This window comes from Clinocottus analis, unplaced genomic scaffold, assembly GCF_023055335.1.
Source record: "Clinocottus analis isolate CAN_PGR_092001 unplaced genomic scaffold, fCliAna1.0.p SCAF_10, whole genome shotgun sequence".
Classification (NCBI taxonomy): domain Eukaryota; kingdom Metazoa; phylum Chordata; class Actinopteri; order Perciformes; family Cottidae; genus Clinocottus; species Clinocottus analis.
Genome location: NW_027175821.1, coordinates 13207563 through 13222819, shown reverse-complemented (window position 1 = coordinate 13222819; position 15257 = coordinate 13207563). Strand labels below are relative to the sequence as shown.

Sequence of the window (15257 nt, the reverse complement as noted above, 5' to 3'; positions counted from 1 at the left end):
CTGTCTCACTCATTACGCTGGAGGTTAATGCTTATTGCATCCTCAGTATAGTTTAAAATAATTATCACGATGCAAATTGAGTCATGCTGAAGTTGACACAACCCGTGTGTCCATTATTAATGAATCTACGTTTCATTGTGGTATTTGCAATAGGAAATATGGCCTCATTTGATCTACATATTCATTAAAGTAAAAGCTGATCATCATGCTTCAGAATGGGGAGAAAAAAATAGTTTGTCCCACAAACACATCCACCCCAATTTAAAAATTAACTATAGAAAGCAATTTTGGGAAGAATTGTGCTCATTGCATGTTTATATCATAAAACAAAAGTCAGTCAACAAAAGATTCTTTATAGTCTTTATTTAAAACACCATAAACACTTTCATCTGAGCAAATCCTGAGATTGTGTTCTTCGCACTAAACACGCTTTTCCACTTGAAGACAAGGTTACACCAGCGCCCACAACAGAAACCTGCGCCAGCATCTGAAAGACAGTGAACATTACAACCAATTACAAAACAATTGTATTGTACAGGGATATAAATAAATCAACCTTTTCTATGCAAGACACAGAACTTTATTTGACAAAGAAGTTATTGAACTATAGACTTACCGACACTGGTGCACTGAGGTTTAATTGTTCCAACTTCTTGAGGACAAAATTCAGGTCAATTGCAAGGGCAGTTGCCTTGGCGGGGTATTCATCCTGCAATGACAACATACAATTAACACATTGCCCATCTCTTTATCATGTATTCATAAAACATCTGAAAACTATGTTTTAGTCCGTGGTCCGACTGCGAATTTGCTTCTGCGATTGTTTCCAGTTTGGCAGTTAGGACGGTGGTGTTCTTCCAGAGGTCTCCATTGTTTCGATTGGCATGCTCGTGGAAAAGGTTTTGATACTGAGAAAATGGCTCCTAGTTAATAAAATGGCTTTTAATTTTCAGCAAGACAAAGTTCTTATAAATACTTGGGACATCTATAATAATGGTTTGAAATGCACTGTCGCCAATCATGTGACCGAGTTTGACGGTTGGTTAAAAAGGGTCATTTGTGAGGGCACCGTTGGGAAAATGGCGGTTAAACTTTCATTGCTGAAAAGGGACGAAACTTCTCAGGATGTTGCTGCACTTTCGACAATGTTAGCTGGTGAACACCGACTACAGTGAAAAAGGCATTCAGTTGAACTCCTTTTTTTTGTCTTCTGAGGCAAAAGTTGTCTTGAGTACCACCATTTGTGGGGAGATTGCAATACAGGACAAAGAGAAACTCATTTACAGATGAGAAACAAAGAGGTTTGCTTTGCTTACCAGCTGTTGACTACCAGTCGAGTTGCATTTGGTTGTTGTTGCCTTTGGTTTTGTCGTTGCATGCCATCAAATGGCTCTAGGGTGATGGATCCATTTCCAAGGAAACTACATTAAAACATCTTGACAGTAACATGTGCCTAACCCTTGAAAACAGTAGCGTCCAGTTGATGGCACATTTGTGTTAGGAAGGAACTCAAGTCACTCAACTGTACAGCATGGGCTGAGACTCACCAATGCTTTGCAGAGAGCATAGTTCAACGAGATCATGTTGCAACTTTACATTCATGTTACGGTCTCTGGTCCTGGTTTGAAAATCGATGAGCAGTGGTCAAGGTACAACTAAAAGCTTTATTAGAGTAGGAAAGCCAGACTGAAAAGGGCATTGCAGATTCCAACAGCACTGAATGTACAAAAACTAACACTCACTTGGTAACTGTACTGTTACACGACCAAGAGAAATACTAAAAAAAAATTACTTTTACACATAAAAAACTGGAAAAGTCAGGATACAGGATAAGCTTCATAATCCACAGATTTAGACATGTCGAATTTGTCTGGTTGTCAGATGTCTTCCACAATACTTGATAACTGTGCACGGAGAATACGGTTTGCTTTAATGCGATTTCCAAGTCCAGTTCAGTATCTGCTGCGAGCCATCCCTCTATCAGGCCGATTGCCTCCGCGCCCACCACGTGGCCCTCCACGACTTGAGCTGCTGTATGAATCACGAGGAGGGTAGCCTCTCTCAACAGGGGGAGCTGGGCCCCTCTCCTGCCTGCCCATTCGCTCACCACGGCTAGGTGGATATGGTTCACTCCGACTGCTGGTGTAACTGTCACGACTGCCATAGCCATCCCGGGAACTGCTGCCAAAGTCATCGTAACGACCGCTTCCACTGCTCCCACCATAGGATGGTGGGGGGCCCCGTGAAGGTGGGGCGCTGCGAGAGTTACCTGCAGGGTCAATGGGTCAAGTAATTGGCAAGGTTCAATTTATACATTTTCTTGCACTGTGAAGTGCTCATTTTCTTTTGCCAATAGAATTCATTCGCTGACAAATAAATTCAATGGACGACATGTTTAAATGTCCCATCATGTTATCGATCTTACGTTTAACATGGACACTTAGTCGATATGGGCAGTAATATATCCAAGCACAGGGAATAAATGGGCAGTGTTACCCATTTCAGCATGCCATTGATTTGAGAAGCCAGTTTTCCTTTTAGAGCTCCAAGTGTCAGAATTGCAGGTAAGGACGAAGTTTTCAGAGTTGTCTTGATGGTTTTTTGAACGTTACTCCTTGAGGGAGTGCTTTGCTAGCCAACACATACTCAGTGGTCAACAGATGTTTCCAAGGACTTTTTGGGGTTCCTTATGGTTGCAAACTCTCTGGAGCTCATTTAATATTTTGCATGATATTGCCACAAACTGATTGTTTTGCCGAATGCCGCGCCAACATGGACTGTGATATGTGGACACAGCTTTTGAATATAATTTTGTTTTTCAGTTGAGATGCCAATGGCCATATATTCTTAATAGTATGAAACTATGCAACTTGGATCGCAGGTCAGGGGTGCTTCAAAGTGAAAGAAAAAGCTTTACGAGGCTGCCTGAAATTTCCTCTTGGGAGAAGACAAACGGCAGTTTCTTGTGACTGGCGATTGCGGTACTCAATGGTATGAATTGGTTGGTTATTCGTGCAGCTCTTCTTTCTTTGTGCCACAGTGGTAATCTGTCGTCATTACACTAATGCAGTCATATCTTACCGTAACCATCAAATGAATCTCTGTAGGAACCACCACTTGAACGGTCCCCATAGCTTCTGGGTTCCCGGCCTCCACCATAACCATCACGGTCACTACATAAGAAAAACAAACATTATTTAAGGACCAGATGAGCTTGAATCTCAGTCTTTAACTTTTTTTAATCAACCCATACCTGTATCCTCTTGACATTGAGCCACAATCATCTCGGGAACTGGAATATTCTCTGAATGAATAATCTCTCTGAGGAGGTCCATAGTCTCTTGAATCTCTTGAATTATAATCCCGACTGGAGTAGCTGTAAAACATAGCAAAATAACTACAAAACTCGAATTACGTTATAGCAGATGCTGTTTTTTTTGCCTAAGATGTATACTGTTAACTTTTCTATTTCACTAAAGTAACTTAGTTTATTGTAATAAAACGCTATAGATATTATACATTCCAAATACTTTTGTTTCTGCTCAGCAAAACCTGCAAAAACTTGGGTAATACTTTCCCACCATTGTAATGAAATTAACTAGAACTAAATACCACACCTTTCTTTAGAGTTGTAATGGTCATCTCTTGGTGATGGATAGTCATCCCTCCTGGACATCATTGAGTCTCTGCGGGGAGGGGGTGGACCATAGGAATCCCTGTCCCTTGACATGGGGGCTGGAACATATCAAGCAACACAATAAACATCACCAAAAATGTCTGGGTACTTGCTTGAGAGCTGTTGAATTCTACACAGCCACTTACTTCTGCTCATGGGACCAGATGGGGCAGACCTCTTGGGTGGGGGACCTCCATTGCGAACTGGGGGTCCTCTCTTCATTGGAGGAGGACCCCTGGATGACATCCCTTTAAAGAAGGGTTCTACATTCCCTGAATTATCATAGTAGTCTTTTCACAGACAAGAGATGCAAATATTAACACACTAGGCCCCAAAGATGATTAACAAAACTACATTCAGTCAGAATATTTTACTATGAACACACATTATATTATTGTAGAAACTCAACTGAACACATTAATAATTTACCTCTGGATGGTGGGCTCCTCATCCCACCAGGACCCCCCCTGGAACCACGGGGGCCTCTGGGTGGACCACGACTGCGTGAATGCATTGGTGGAGGTCCTCGTCTGCCAGCACTCTCAAACTGAGGCTTGGTTGCTTGCTCCACTTTGATAGGTTTCCCATCAAGAGACTGGCCGAAGAGTTCAAATTACAATCACAAACCGATCTTTTTTTTCAGATTATGGCTGATTAGAAAGTGTACTCACCTTTCCGTTCATCTCACGGGCTGCATCCTTTGCGTCAGCCGGACTTTCAAAAGTGACAAAGGCAAAGCCTCTTGATTTGTTTGTCTCACGGTCTTTCATCAAAATAACTAAAATCAGAAAATACAGTGAGCGGAGAGCTTGTGCTTTGTGACTCGTAGATTATGCTAATTACATTATGGTCTCACAAAAGCACAACAATGATGCATCTAGCAACAGTGAAAGTTTGATAAAACTTCCCCCTTTTATAAACCAAGATAAATATTTTCATGAGTTCCCTTTATGACGAAACTCCTGCACTAAAATAATAAACAAGGTCCTTCATGTTAAGTGAAGAGAAAGAGTGGGGACTGGAGTAAAGGAGGAGGGGGGAGAGAGATTCACTCATGATTCATTGCTATATTAAAACAAAAATTCTCAAATTCATAACAACTAAAAGTAAAAAAGTGAGTCTTACGGTTATCCTCCTAAAATGTGAAGTCAGAGATGTGATGCTTTTCTAATTACAGCGAGGCTACACGCTTTTGATATGCATCAAATTAAAAGCGGGAAATTGTAAGAAATAAGTAAACTGACGATATGTTAACAATTTATCCAGAGTCAACCACGGTAAGAATTGAAAATAAGATGATAAACAGTAGTTCTGGTCGCACCTTCGACAATCCTGCCATATTTACTGAAATACTGCTCAAGGGCCTTCTCGGTGGTCTCGGTGTTCAGCCCACCGATGAAGAGCTTCCCTGGTCGGTCCGCCTCTGCCATGCTAAGCCACACACCGCCTGCAAACAAACAAGCGTCGTACTTAATACTGAAACTAGTACAATTTGCAGACAGAGGCCTGCTACTCGTTTTTCCCTCGGTGTCCAGACATATCTGTGGTGATTACCTCGCTCCTGGGGAAAGTCTTCGGCTGTTGAATGCGCAAAATGGCGATAAACGTGCCAGCTGTTTTTGTGACTTTGCTCACGCTAGCTAGCAGGTACTCCAGCTAACGTTACTAACTCGAGCTTTCCGACGACAACACGCTGTTTTAAAAAGTAAAAGTAAAAAATCAACAGTGCTATGTGGTTTGTATTAAGTATGCACGCAGCCAGCTGTTAACAGACTGCACTGTTCGCGGCTTTGTGTAAGCGACGGCGCTGCACGGTTGTTTCTGGCCCTTCTTTCTTCTTCGTTTACTTCTTCGTCTTCTCTGCTTCCGGTTGAACAGACGGCCCAAAACGTGACGCTGCCGCCTTCAGTCAGGTTTAAAATTATTACTGTTTGCAGTGTGTGTGTCCTATTTATAGTATCCGCTCCTAAGGACACATTCACACGGTATTCTACTAAATGACATTGTCTTCAAAATGATGTCACAAAATCATGGAATAACAACTTAAAGTTGTTTGACATATGATTTTAAAAGAAAAGCAGAACATACTAAATTATTCTACAATTCCGTGTGCACCAATTTATTTGAAGTAAAGGCACATACCACATACAAATGGTGCAAGACAATATATGTAAAAGTCTTGAAGTCAAAATTGCACTTAAATATAGTTAAGGTACTATAAGTACAATGTATTACCAATTTCTTGCGTATTACATTATTATAAACATTTTGTAACTTTATATCTATTGTGTTATAAATGAGCATGACGGGACATGTGCCCATGGGGTCTTGCCATGTGTGGGGGCATGTGTTATGTTTAACCCCTCACTTATTCCTTTTGATTAGTCATCCATTTCTAAATTCACCAGTATCAACTTGAACTTAGTTGGAACTTTCAGTTGTATTTAACTGCACGGTATCAAATAAATGGGCTCAAGAAAGTTGTGGAATCGGACGCCTCTATTGGCAACTTTTTTGCCCTCCTTTTAAGTAAAGGTTACCACATAAAAAGGGTGCAAGACAATATATGTAAAAGTCATGCAAAAAAAATTGTACTTAAATATATTTAAGGTACAAAAAGAACAATTTATTACAGAGTATTAGTATTACATTATTTAAGTTGTATTATCAATATTGATGCTTCGACATGTAAGCAGCATATTAATTTAATTGGTGCTTGAAGCTTTACAAATGTTTTAAAATTCAGAAATCGTAATGTGGTTGTTACTTTTGTCTTATCTTCAATGCCCTTTGCATATCTTTCACATACAAAAAACCCCCGCATATACTCGTTTTTGTAACTAATGTTCAGTATAAAGCACAGTGACGTTGCTGTTCATAGAGAAAAGGAGGATGTTTACGCAGGAATCAATAAGCAACGTCAGTGTTACTTCCACGGTGTCAAGCAAGTCGGTCAGAACAATATAGGAAGTCGGATTCTTTTCCTTTCAACATAAAACCACTGTGTATATACTTGAATTAAATTGAACATTTAATTGATTTTCATTTTATTCTTACGAAACGTAACCTATAAATAATCCGCCATTGTTGAATAGACTTCTGTTACAAATGTATACATCCTACATACTAATCAGAATACTTACGAGCTAACCTTATTTTGAAGGTAAAATCGTTACACTTCCGGTGCTGTTCTTGTGACTTCCACATAACTTGATGGAGTTGAACGTCACCGATGCTGCTTGAGCCCAAGGCATACGAGCTACTGCGTCCCGAGTAGAAAGACGGAGCTAGCTAACAGTATATAGCTAGCAAACATCCCTTCTCCTTAGAAGAAGGAGTCCTTGAACATAAGTATATACAATCTAAGAAGAGCCCTGTCTGTGATACAATGAAGAGGCGGATACACTCTGGTTCTGTGCTGGTTTATTCGCTAGTCTCGTTTTTCTGTTCGTGTTCTGCGTTTTATCTTCCGGGTTTAGCCCCAGTGAGTTTTTGTGAAAAAGACAAAGGCGGTGAAGATTGCCAGGTAAGTTGAATTCACGAGACCGACCATTGTTATGTAAAGTACGTTAGTGTATTTACATTCTGCAGTTGGAATTGGCATATTCATTTAAATGTGTTGTCTTCTTTAATCTTGCTAGCTAGCCATGCCTCTCTTTAGGCCCAGTCTATTACCTGGCACCGCAGCCCTGCCAAACGTGCTAATCCATAGTAAGATAACGTGATCTAGCGATGCTCGTTACTAATGAATGTTGTGACCACGGGACTGTATAAACTATCGAGGTGTCGGGTCGGTCACCACCCCACCAAGAGATTATTGACATATGAGCTCTGAGTCAATTATCGAGTGATGACGTTACTTTTCTTGACTGACCACTACTCTTCTTACGTTACCTGCTCGTGCTTGTTTAGAGTGACCAAAAAAACGATGGGCAACCTCAACCTGTCAGCTTTTGGCCTGTGTAAAACAATGTGTTCAGTTACAGAACAAATATAGACTGAAAGATAAACTGGTTTTGCTTCTTTACAGACAGAAATTCAGCTGTTTGTGAATCGCTTGGACTCTGTGGAGTCAGTGTTGCCTTATGAGTATGATGTGTAAGTAACAGTTTGTTTCTCCTTGATGCCATTTGCGAAATATATGTTTTAAAGTAAACCACATCTTATGTGTGTGTGACCATCTATCAAACTGTTAAAGGTTTGACTTCTGCCAAGATGACAATGAATTGAGGCCTTCTGAGAACCTTGGCCAGGTGCTGTTTGGTGAACGAATTGAGTCTTCACCCTACAAGGTAGGTGTTAACCCTAAAATGTTCCATATACATTTGTTTAATGCATTATATTAATGTAACCTTACTCTTATTTGCCTTTCACAGGTCAGCTTCAAGCAAGATGTGAAATGCAAGAAGGTGTGCACCAAAACCTACAAGAAAGATAACCAGGACAATGTCGCCAAACTGGATTTTCTTAAGATGGGAATGCAGCTGAACTACCAGCACCACTGGTTTGTATATTTTATTTTATTCTATTGTACTGTGAATCTTTACGTGAAGTAAAGGGTGGGGTTTGTTTGAACAATGTGCAACCGCAGGAAAGCTAACATACAAATACATGCACAGACTTTATTTATCAAGAACTTTGTTGAGGTGAATATTTTTTTATTTTCAGGATCATTGACAACATGCCGGTGACTTGGTGCTATGATGTGGAAGATGGTCAGAAGTACTGCAACCCAGGCTTCCCCATTGGCTGCCTCGTTACCTTAGATGGCCGAGCAAAAGATGCTTGTGTTATCAATGTGAGTTGTGATTTCTGTCTTGGAACGTGTGTAGTCTACTTTACATATTTAGTTTAAGATAATTGTTCATCTGCTTGTCAAGTGGTTTCTCATTTTGACAGGAATCTTGATTTTGTAAAGGGTTGTCCCAGACCAATATAGATAAGAACTTAATGATAATTTAGCTGACTTTAGTGAGTATTTTATAGAGCACATTAGCTTATTGTATGAAACAAATAAAAGAACAAAAAAAAATCTGTAATTTAACAATTAAATGCAATTTAGTCTCAAACGGTATTTAATAATAACTAGAGATGCATTTTATGGAATATTTTGAATGAGATAATTCCAGTATGGAAGATACTTAACAACATAGATTTCTCAAGGTTAGATTTGTAAACAAATATCTCTGAGTACTTGATATTGAGTAACATTTTAATTTTTCTTTTTTTCAGACTGAGTTCAACAAGAAGAACATGTTTTACGTCTTTAACCATGTAGACATCAAGATCACTTACCACAGTGGAGCACAAGAAGGATGGAGAGGGGCTCGATTGGTCGCTGCCACTCTGGAGCCAAAGAGGTAATTGCGGTTGGTAGTAGTTTAATATGATGTGAACACATTTTGATGTATGTCTAATCTACCTCAACACAATGCAACCAAATTACAACTCGCCAGTCATAACCAACACTAGATTTGTGATCATCTAACATGAGAGATTTTGTGTGTTTTGTGCACAACAGTATCAAACAAGCAGATGAAAAAAACCCAAGTTGTGAAGGAGGCACCCCAATGGAGGTCCCTGGGGTGTTTGAAAATGAAGTCTCAATAGTTTACACCTACTCTGTCACATTTGAGGTAGGCCTCCAATACATTATTACTATATAATCAATTGTACTATAACTAATATTATTTATTTATTTATTTGTGTGTGTGTGTGATGTTTTTTGCAAACATTTTGCAGGAAAACAATTCTATCAAGTGGGCCTCTAGGTGGGACTACATCCTAGTTTCCATGCCTCACACCAACATCCAATGGTTTAGGTATGAAGATATTTTTCACATTGTGCACCACAGAAACAGTCTCTCTAAAACTCCCTGGGTCTTAATGTTTGTTAGTTGATGCCATGGTATGTCTTGTGTGTTTGTCCAGCATCATGAACTCCTTGGTCATCGTCCTTTTCCTATCTGGCATGGTTGCCATGATCATGCTCAGAACCCTGCACAAGGACATTGCCAGATACAACCAAGTGGACCAGGTAAAGGCATTGTAGAACTCGGTCTCAGTTGAAGCTGATCCAGATGTGTATATGAGCACGAGCATGCAAGAGAAGACTTTTTGAAAATGTAGCTGTTAGTTTTTAACGGTACAATTTTAATTTCATTAGTTCTTGTTCTGTCAACATGCTGCCACCATGCAAATGAACTATTCAAAGTAGATGGTACATGTTCTGAGAAAATAACTTTTTGGGAACTTTTTAGAGCAATCTTGTTTCTAGCTAATGAGCAGACATTATTGAGGCTACGCTATTGTGCTATTGTGACACTTAATGCCTGTAGTTACAGCACATTCCTCTTATTCCACAGACGATAATGTAATTTATTAGATTTTAGCTGAACTATTAAACTCACAAATATCAGAGGTTGAGGTTTTCACCTGGCAGTAAGTGTGTGTTTACTGGTCATCTTGATGACCGTTACATGGTGTAATCCTGCAGTGTGCAATACGGCCCAGCACACTGGGTGCACACTACCCAGAATTATGAATATTTTGTTACATTTCACAGGCTGACTTGATAAAGCTTCCAACGACCCAGAAATCCTCTGTACTCTACGTAAGCGTATTGAAAGCTGTTTTGAACAGAAACTTTTTGTGTTTAATAAATCAGGTGTTTGGGGTAGTGATTAAGGTAAATTGGCACATTAGAACACAATGTAAAATATGGTGCGAATACTTTTTAATGTGAAACAGTAAAGACAGGGCGATAAAGAATTGACTGAGCGGTGTTCACACCACATTTTACAGCTTTTGGTAAACTAAGTTTTCTGTCTCCATCTTGTTTTTCCTTGCTAACAGGTGAGTTAGTATTTACTGCTTGGTGGTGGGTTAAACTTTAACTTTTATTGCTTTCAAATGTTCATTACTCTCTTGATTGTGACTGTCGCTGTATGGCTTTCCACCTCCCTTCCCAGGAGGACGCACAGGAGGAGTCGGGGTGGAAGCAGGTGCACGGTGACGTGTTCCGTCCCCCCAGGAAGGGCATGTTGTTGTCTGTGTTCCTCGGACAGGGCACCCAGATCTTCATCATGACCTTCATCACTCTCTGTAAGGACTATTTTACATTAAGCTGTGATACTGATAGTAATTACACATACTGAACTTGATGAATCCGTTTTGCTTTTGTGTTCTGGCCCCAGTGTCACATTGTTTTCATTCACACTGAAAATATGTCATGATGTTGTATTCAGTCATGTTAGTCAACATGTATTAATTAGAGCTATATATATATAAAAACAGTGTGCATGTGGAAACTGCATTTAAATACATTATTTGAAACTTTCAAGACAACTAGCTGAGTTTTAACTTCCACTACCTCTCAAAACATACTCTTATATTTTACATACTTAGTTCCCTTTGTCCAGTTTTATTTTACCAACATGTAACAAACGTCCTGATATTCAGGGAGGCAGTTAGACATTTCCTGTAAAAAGAAGTTCAAAGCAAAGTTGAAGGCATTTCTGTTGGAGCCTCTAAAATAAATCAAACTGCATTTTTAACCAAGATGATGTATTGAAAGGCCCATACACTGTCATGCCAGTTAAGGTTTTACAGACTAAAGTCATGGGGCCGCGGATCAGAGTTGCAATAAAAGCAGTCTTGCATTTATATTTCAGTACCTAATTTGCAATGATGCTGTTATGTCTGAGTGATTGTATAATGACTGTTTGTCCACTTTAGTCCTGGCCTGTCTGGGTTTCCTGTCACCGGCGAACAGAGGGGCGCTCATGACATGTTCTGTGGTCCTCTGGGTTCTGCTGGGCACGCCCGCTGGCTATGTGTCTGCACGCCTTTACAAAAGTAAGAGTCCAGTAAAACAGTTGTAGTCGTTGCCCTCAGTGTGATCTTTTTCTTTATGATATCCTCATCCATCTCTGTTTCTTCTCTCAGCTTTTGGAGGTGAAAAGTGGAAGACAAACGTCTTGCTGACAGCACTCTTGTGCCCAGGGTAAGTTCACTTTTTTACGCCGCTTTTCATTTGTCTCATCTTTGTACTTTGTTTCTGCCTGGAGAGACATGTCGCACTGTAGATGCTCAGTTTGTCTTGCACACTGCTTCTTACATGTATTATATTTTTCTGTGTAATTTTTGGTCGTCCATCTCTTTTCCCTAGTATTGTGTTTGCAGACTTCTTCCTGATGAACCTGATCCTTTGGGTGGAGGGTTCATCAGCAGCAATCCCCTTTGGCACTCTGGTGGCCATTTTGGCTCTGTGGTTTGGAATCTCTGTGCCCCTGACCTTCGTCGGTGCTTACTTTGGATTCAAGAAAGCTGTGAGTTAGGCATCCTAATTGATACAATTGTGTAACTTCAACTTATTGATGACGGATTAAATGTGTGTGTGTGTGTGTGTGTGCTTGAGAGAGTTTGCAATCTTTTTCACACTCTGTGTGTTCCTGTGCAGGCAATTGAACAACCCGTGCGAACAAACCAAATCCCACGCCAAATTCCTGAGCAGTCATTCTTTACAAAGCCTATTCCTGGTATAGTGATGGGTGGCATCCTGCCCTTTGGCTGCATCTTCATCCAACTTTTCTTCATCCTCAACAGCATTTGGTAAGAAGACAGGAGCAATGTGTAATCTGTAATTCCTGTTTTGAACAGCTCGCACTCTCGCTGCAAGTGTGGCTCTTTGACGTCTGTTGTCTTTGATCCTTTAGGTCTCATCAGATGTACTACATGTTTGGGTTCCTGTTCCTGGTTTTCATTATTCTACTCATCACATGCTCTGAGGCCACAATTCTGCTCTGCTACTTCCACCTATGTGCTGAGGTACCTGCTATAGCTGACCTCATGACAGTAAAAAATAAATTCACTGTTAATAGTGCATCATGTTTGTCATATCATTGTCTTACTCTTGAAAATACAGGAAGAAATAAAAATGCAAACAGCTGAAGTATTTTCCTCCCTTTGATTATGTTTGTTGTCTGTGCTGTGCCAAGAAATGACTGACTACATTTTATGCAAATGACATGTCTAAACAAAGTAACTTCAGTTGACATGTCCTGACTTGCCCTCTTTTGCACTGTGTCCAGGACTACCACTGGTGGTGGCGTTCCTTCCTGACCAGCGGCTTCACGGCCGTCTATCTGTTTGTCTACGCTGTGCATTACTTCTTCTCGAAGCTGCAAATAGTTGGAGCTGCCAGCACCATCCTCTACTTTGGATACACTATGATTATGGTCCTGATCTTCTTCCTCTTCACAGGTGAGTCTTTGAGATGAAGTGCCGTGAGCTTTTTAGGCAGCCACAAGGATTTACTGCTCGTGCAATAATTCTCCTCCTCTTGTCATAGAGCCACGGTGCTTCTGTACTGACACTAAAGAAGCACTGTGTCAAATGAAGTTAAAGAGCATTCATTCTCAAGGACCTATTTGAACATCTTTGTTTAAAGTTGATTGAAAATCAGAGCGACTGTGGGAAATTAGACAGGAATGTTCAAAGTCCCTCTTGGTCAGATCTGGTTTTGCAGACTTATTTGGGTCAATCCTACTGTCTGTGATTTGCTGTTTGACAAGCCAAAGCCTAGTTTTATCAGGGAGCTTCTTCTTTTTATAATCTTTTTTCTGTAGATCAAAAGATACAGGGACCACTTTTACTCGTTGCCATGACGGATAATGAGTCTGTTTGCTCTCAAGATTCCTGACCTCTGCTGAGTTTCTCTTTGCTTGCACTTAAAATCCAGACGTGTGACTTGAGGTTGTGCAGATTTATGTACCACGCACGTCTTCACAAAGCTAGGATGAACAGAACATTGTTGCTGCTTTTGTCTCCATGTTAATGGAGACAAAGATTGATACATGTTGACATGGCAACAGCACTCTCCAGCCCCGTACGGCTCTCGCACGCCCACTCAGACGAGAGTACGGGTGTGTGCAGGAAAAGGATAACAGCCTAGTCTTTATGATATTTATGAAACATCCCACCATGATGTCACATGATGACGACATTATTCTGTCATTAGATTGGATAGAAGTTAGCCTGTAGCCCTGTTTGTCACTGCAGTGCAGCGTGACACTATCTCAAGACGGAGCTGTAAGTAGCAAGGGGACGAGATGTCAAAAGATTACCACTAAGAAATAATCCAAGGATTCAAGGAAAAGATTATCAGTTTCCCTCCTTGCTTCCAGTTTTGATCTAAATAATCCTAATCTCTCTCATGCCCCATCTTTTAATTTTTTTTTTTTTTTTTTTGGTCGGTCTTTTTCACCTCATCCCAACTTTGATCATAACTTAATTCGGGATTGGGCTGCTTGGCCCCTGTTGAGCTGTCAGATAGGACTTGAATTGATCCAGGATTTTGACCAATCTGGCTTCTCAACATTGTGGGAGAATGTGCTCGCTCCCTGACAAAATGAAGTGCGTTCTTGAGGAGATTGCTGTCTTAGCTGTCAAAAGTTTTTTTTTTTCCTTCCAAGCTTTTCATGGATTGAGTCTGGTTTTGCTTCCACAGCAAGCTGGCTGTTAAATTTTACACTTCGGTTAGTTTTTGTGTCCGTGCTCCGGAAGTACATACATTTCAGGACCTTTCTCATATTTGTCGTATTTGAAAAGAGATTTTCAATGACAGCTAGTCCTCTTGGGTGTTTTTAAGTTAGTTTTTTTTGTTATTTCATATAGTTTGTGTTCCCCTTTTTATCAAATGATTTCTCTAACCTGTCTTTTCCTCTCAGGTACAATTGGCTTCTTCGCCTGCTTCTGGTTTGTAAATAAGATCTACAGTGTGGTCAAGGTGGACTAGAAGGCAGAGGGAAAGACTGACTCCTTCCTGTCGCAGTGCTGGCCTCCTCCGTGCTGGCTGGGTGATAAAGCGGTCTGAACGGCGATGAACTGAAACCATCACTTATCAGAGAAAAGACCCGAAGAGCAGAGCCCGTCCTCTTGTGTGCTTTAAACCTACGTTGCTATTGTTTTCTTTTCTTTCTTTTTTTTAATATATATATATATATATATATATATATATATATATATATATATATATATATATATATATATATATATATATATATATATATATATATATATATATATATATATATATATATAATTTTGTCCTCACTGTTGACCAGTAATATTTTGAGTGGCACCTTGAAAATCAGTGTGGGTTCCAATGATCTATCTATCTGTCATCGTGAGCGTTTGTTTGGATGGGTTTAACAAGAAAAGCCGAAATGTTTTAATTTTAATTTTCGAGAGAAAGTAAAATGTTCTGTATTTTTGCTTTTCTATTCCCCTTTGGCTAAGTGTTTTGTTTTTCATTACTTGTAATGTAATGATGGAAAAAAATGTGTGTACATATATTGTATAGAAAGAGTGACTGAGAGAATGATACTTAAAGACTGTCATCTGTAGGAGTTTCTTTTTTTTGTAAGGTGAAGATGGGGCTATACATCCTTAAATAGCAGCCTGTAATGTAGTTCAGAAATTATATATAAAACACTGACATTACTATGATACATTTCCATTCTCTGGTTTTTGATGGCTACATTTAAGTTTGCATAAAATAACTAAGGGTACACTTGGT

At 39.9% G+C, this 15257-nt stretch overlaps 2 protein-coding genes across 4 annotated transcripts; one reads left to right on the top strand and one right to left on the bottom strand.

The window, feature by feature from the left end:
- Positions 1 to 370: 370 nt before the first annotated feature.
- rbmx (RNA binding motif protein X-linked) lies at positions 371 to 5541 on the bottom strand. Of its 3 annotated transcripts, XR_011078284.1 has the most exons (10): positions 5231 to 5541; positions 4998 to 5123; positions 4348 to 4454; positions 4106 to 4271; positions 3823 to 3966; positions 3618 to 3735; positions 3254 to 3376; positions 3082 to 3173; positions 617 to 709; positions 371 to 487 (listed from the first exon to the last, which is right to left on the bottom strand). XR_011078284.1 is itself a non-coding variant. In XM_068590902.1 (9 exons), exons 2-9 carry the CDS (start codon positions 5104 to 5106, stop codon positions 1953 to 1955), a joined length of 1176 nt encoding a protein of 391 aa, XP_068447003.1. In that variant the 5' UTR covers positions 5107 to 5123; positions 5231 to 5541; the 3' UTR covers positions 1645 to 1952. The 3 variants fall into 3 exon arrangements, 2 of the variants coding, with proteins under 2 accessions (XP_068447003.1, XP_068447012.1); XM_068590902.1 differs by lacking the exons at positions 371 to 487; positions 617 to 709 and adding an exon at positions 1645 to 2269; XM_068590911.1 differs by lacking the exons at positions 371 to 487; positions 617 to 709 and adding an exon at positions 1645 to 2269 and having other exon boundaries at positions 3823 to 3939.
- A 1342-nt stretch (positions 5542 to 6883) lies between these two features.
- Positions 6884 to 14657, top strand: tm9sf5 (transmembrane 9 superfamily protein member 5). The gene is made up of 17 exons (XM_068594326.1): positions 6884 to 7202; positions 7707 to 7774; positions 7875 to 7968; positions 8053 to 8180; positions 8345 to 8474; positions 8909 to 9036; positions 9198 to 9312; positions 9419 to 9498; positions 9608 to 9713; positions 10648 to 10780; positions 11414 to 11533; positions 11624 to 11681; positions 11847 to 12006; positions 12138 to 12289; positions 12394 to 12505; positions 12769 to 12940; positions 14407 to 14657. The coding sequence occupies exons 1-17, from the start codon at positions 7065 to 7067 to the stop codon at positions 14472 to 14474; spliced, it is 1962 nt and encodes a 653-aa protein (XP_068450427.1). The 5' UTR covers positions 6884 to 7064; the 3' UTR covers positions 14475 to 14657.
- Positions 14658 to 15257: the final 600 nt, after the last annotated feature.

Excerpts from the sequence above, each read along its gene's own strand:
- rbmx (XM_068590902.1), bottom strand. The coding sequence starts at position 5,106 with ATGGCAGAGGCGGACCGACCAGGGAAGCTCTTCATCGGTGGGCTGAAC. Across the intron at positions 4,455-4,997 it reads ATATGGCAGGATTGTCGAAG|TTATTTTGATGAAAGACCGT; the intron begins GTGCGACCAGAA and ends TTCTGATTTTAG. Across the intron at positions 3,377-3,617 it reads CATTACAACTCTAAAGAAAG|CTACTCCAGTCGGGATTATA; the intron begins GTGTGGTATTTA and ends TATGTTTTACAG.
- tm9sf5 (XM_068594326.1), top strand. The coding sequence starts at position 7,065 with ATGAAGAGGCGGATACACTCTGGTTCTGTGCTGGTTTATTCGCTAGTC. Across the intron at positions 8,181-8,344 it reads CTGAACTACCAGCACCACTG|GATCATTGACAACATGCCGG; the intron begins GTTTGTATATTT and ends TTTTATTTTCAG. Across the intron at positions 9,037-9,197 it reads GCCACTCTGGAGCCAAAGAG|TATCAAACAAGCAGATGAAA; the intron begins GTAATTGCGGTT and ends TGTGCACAACAG.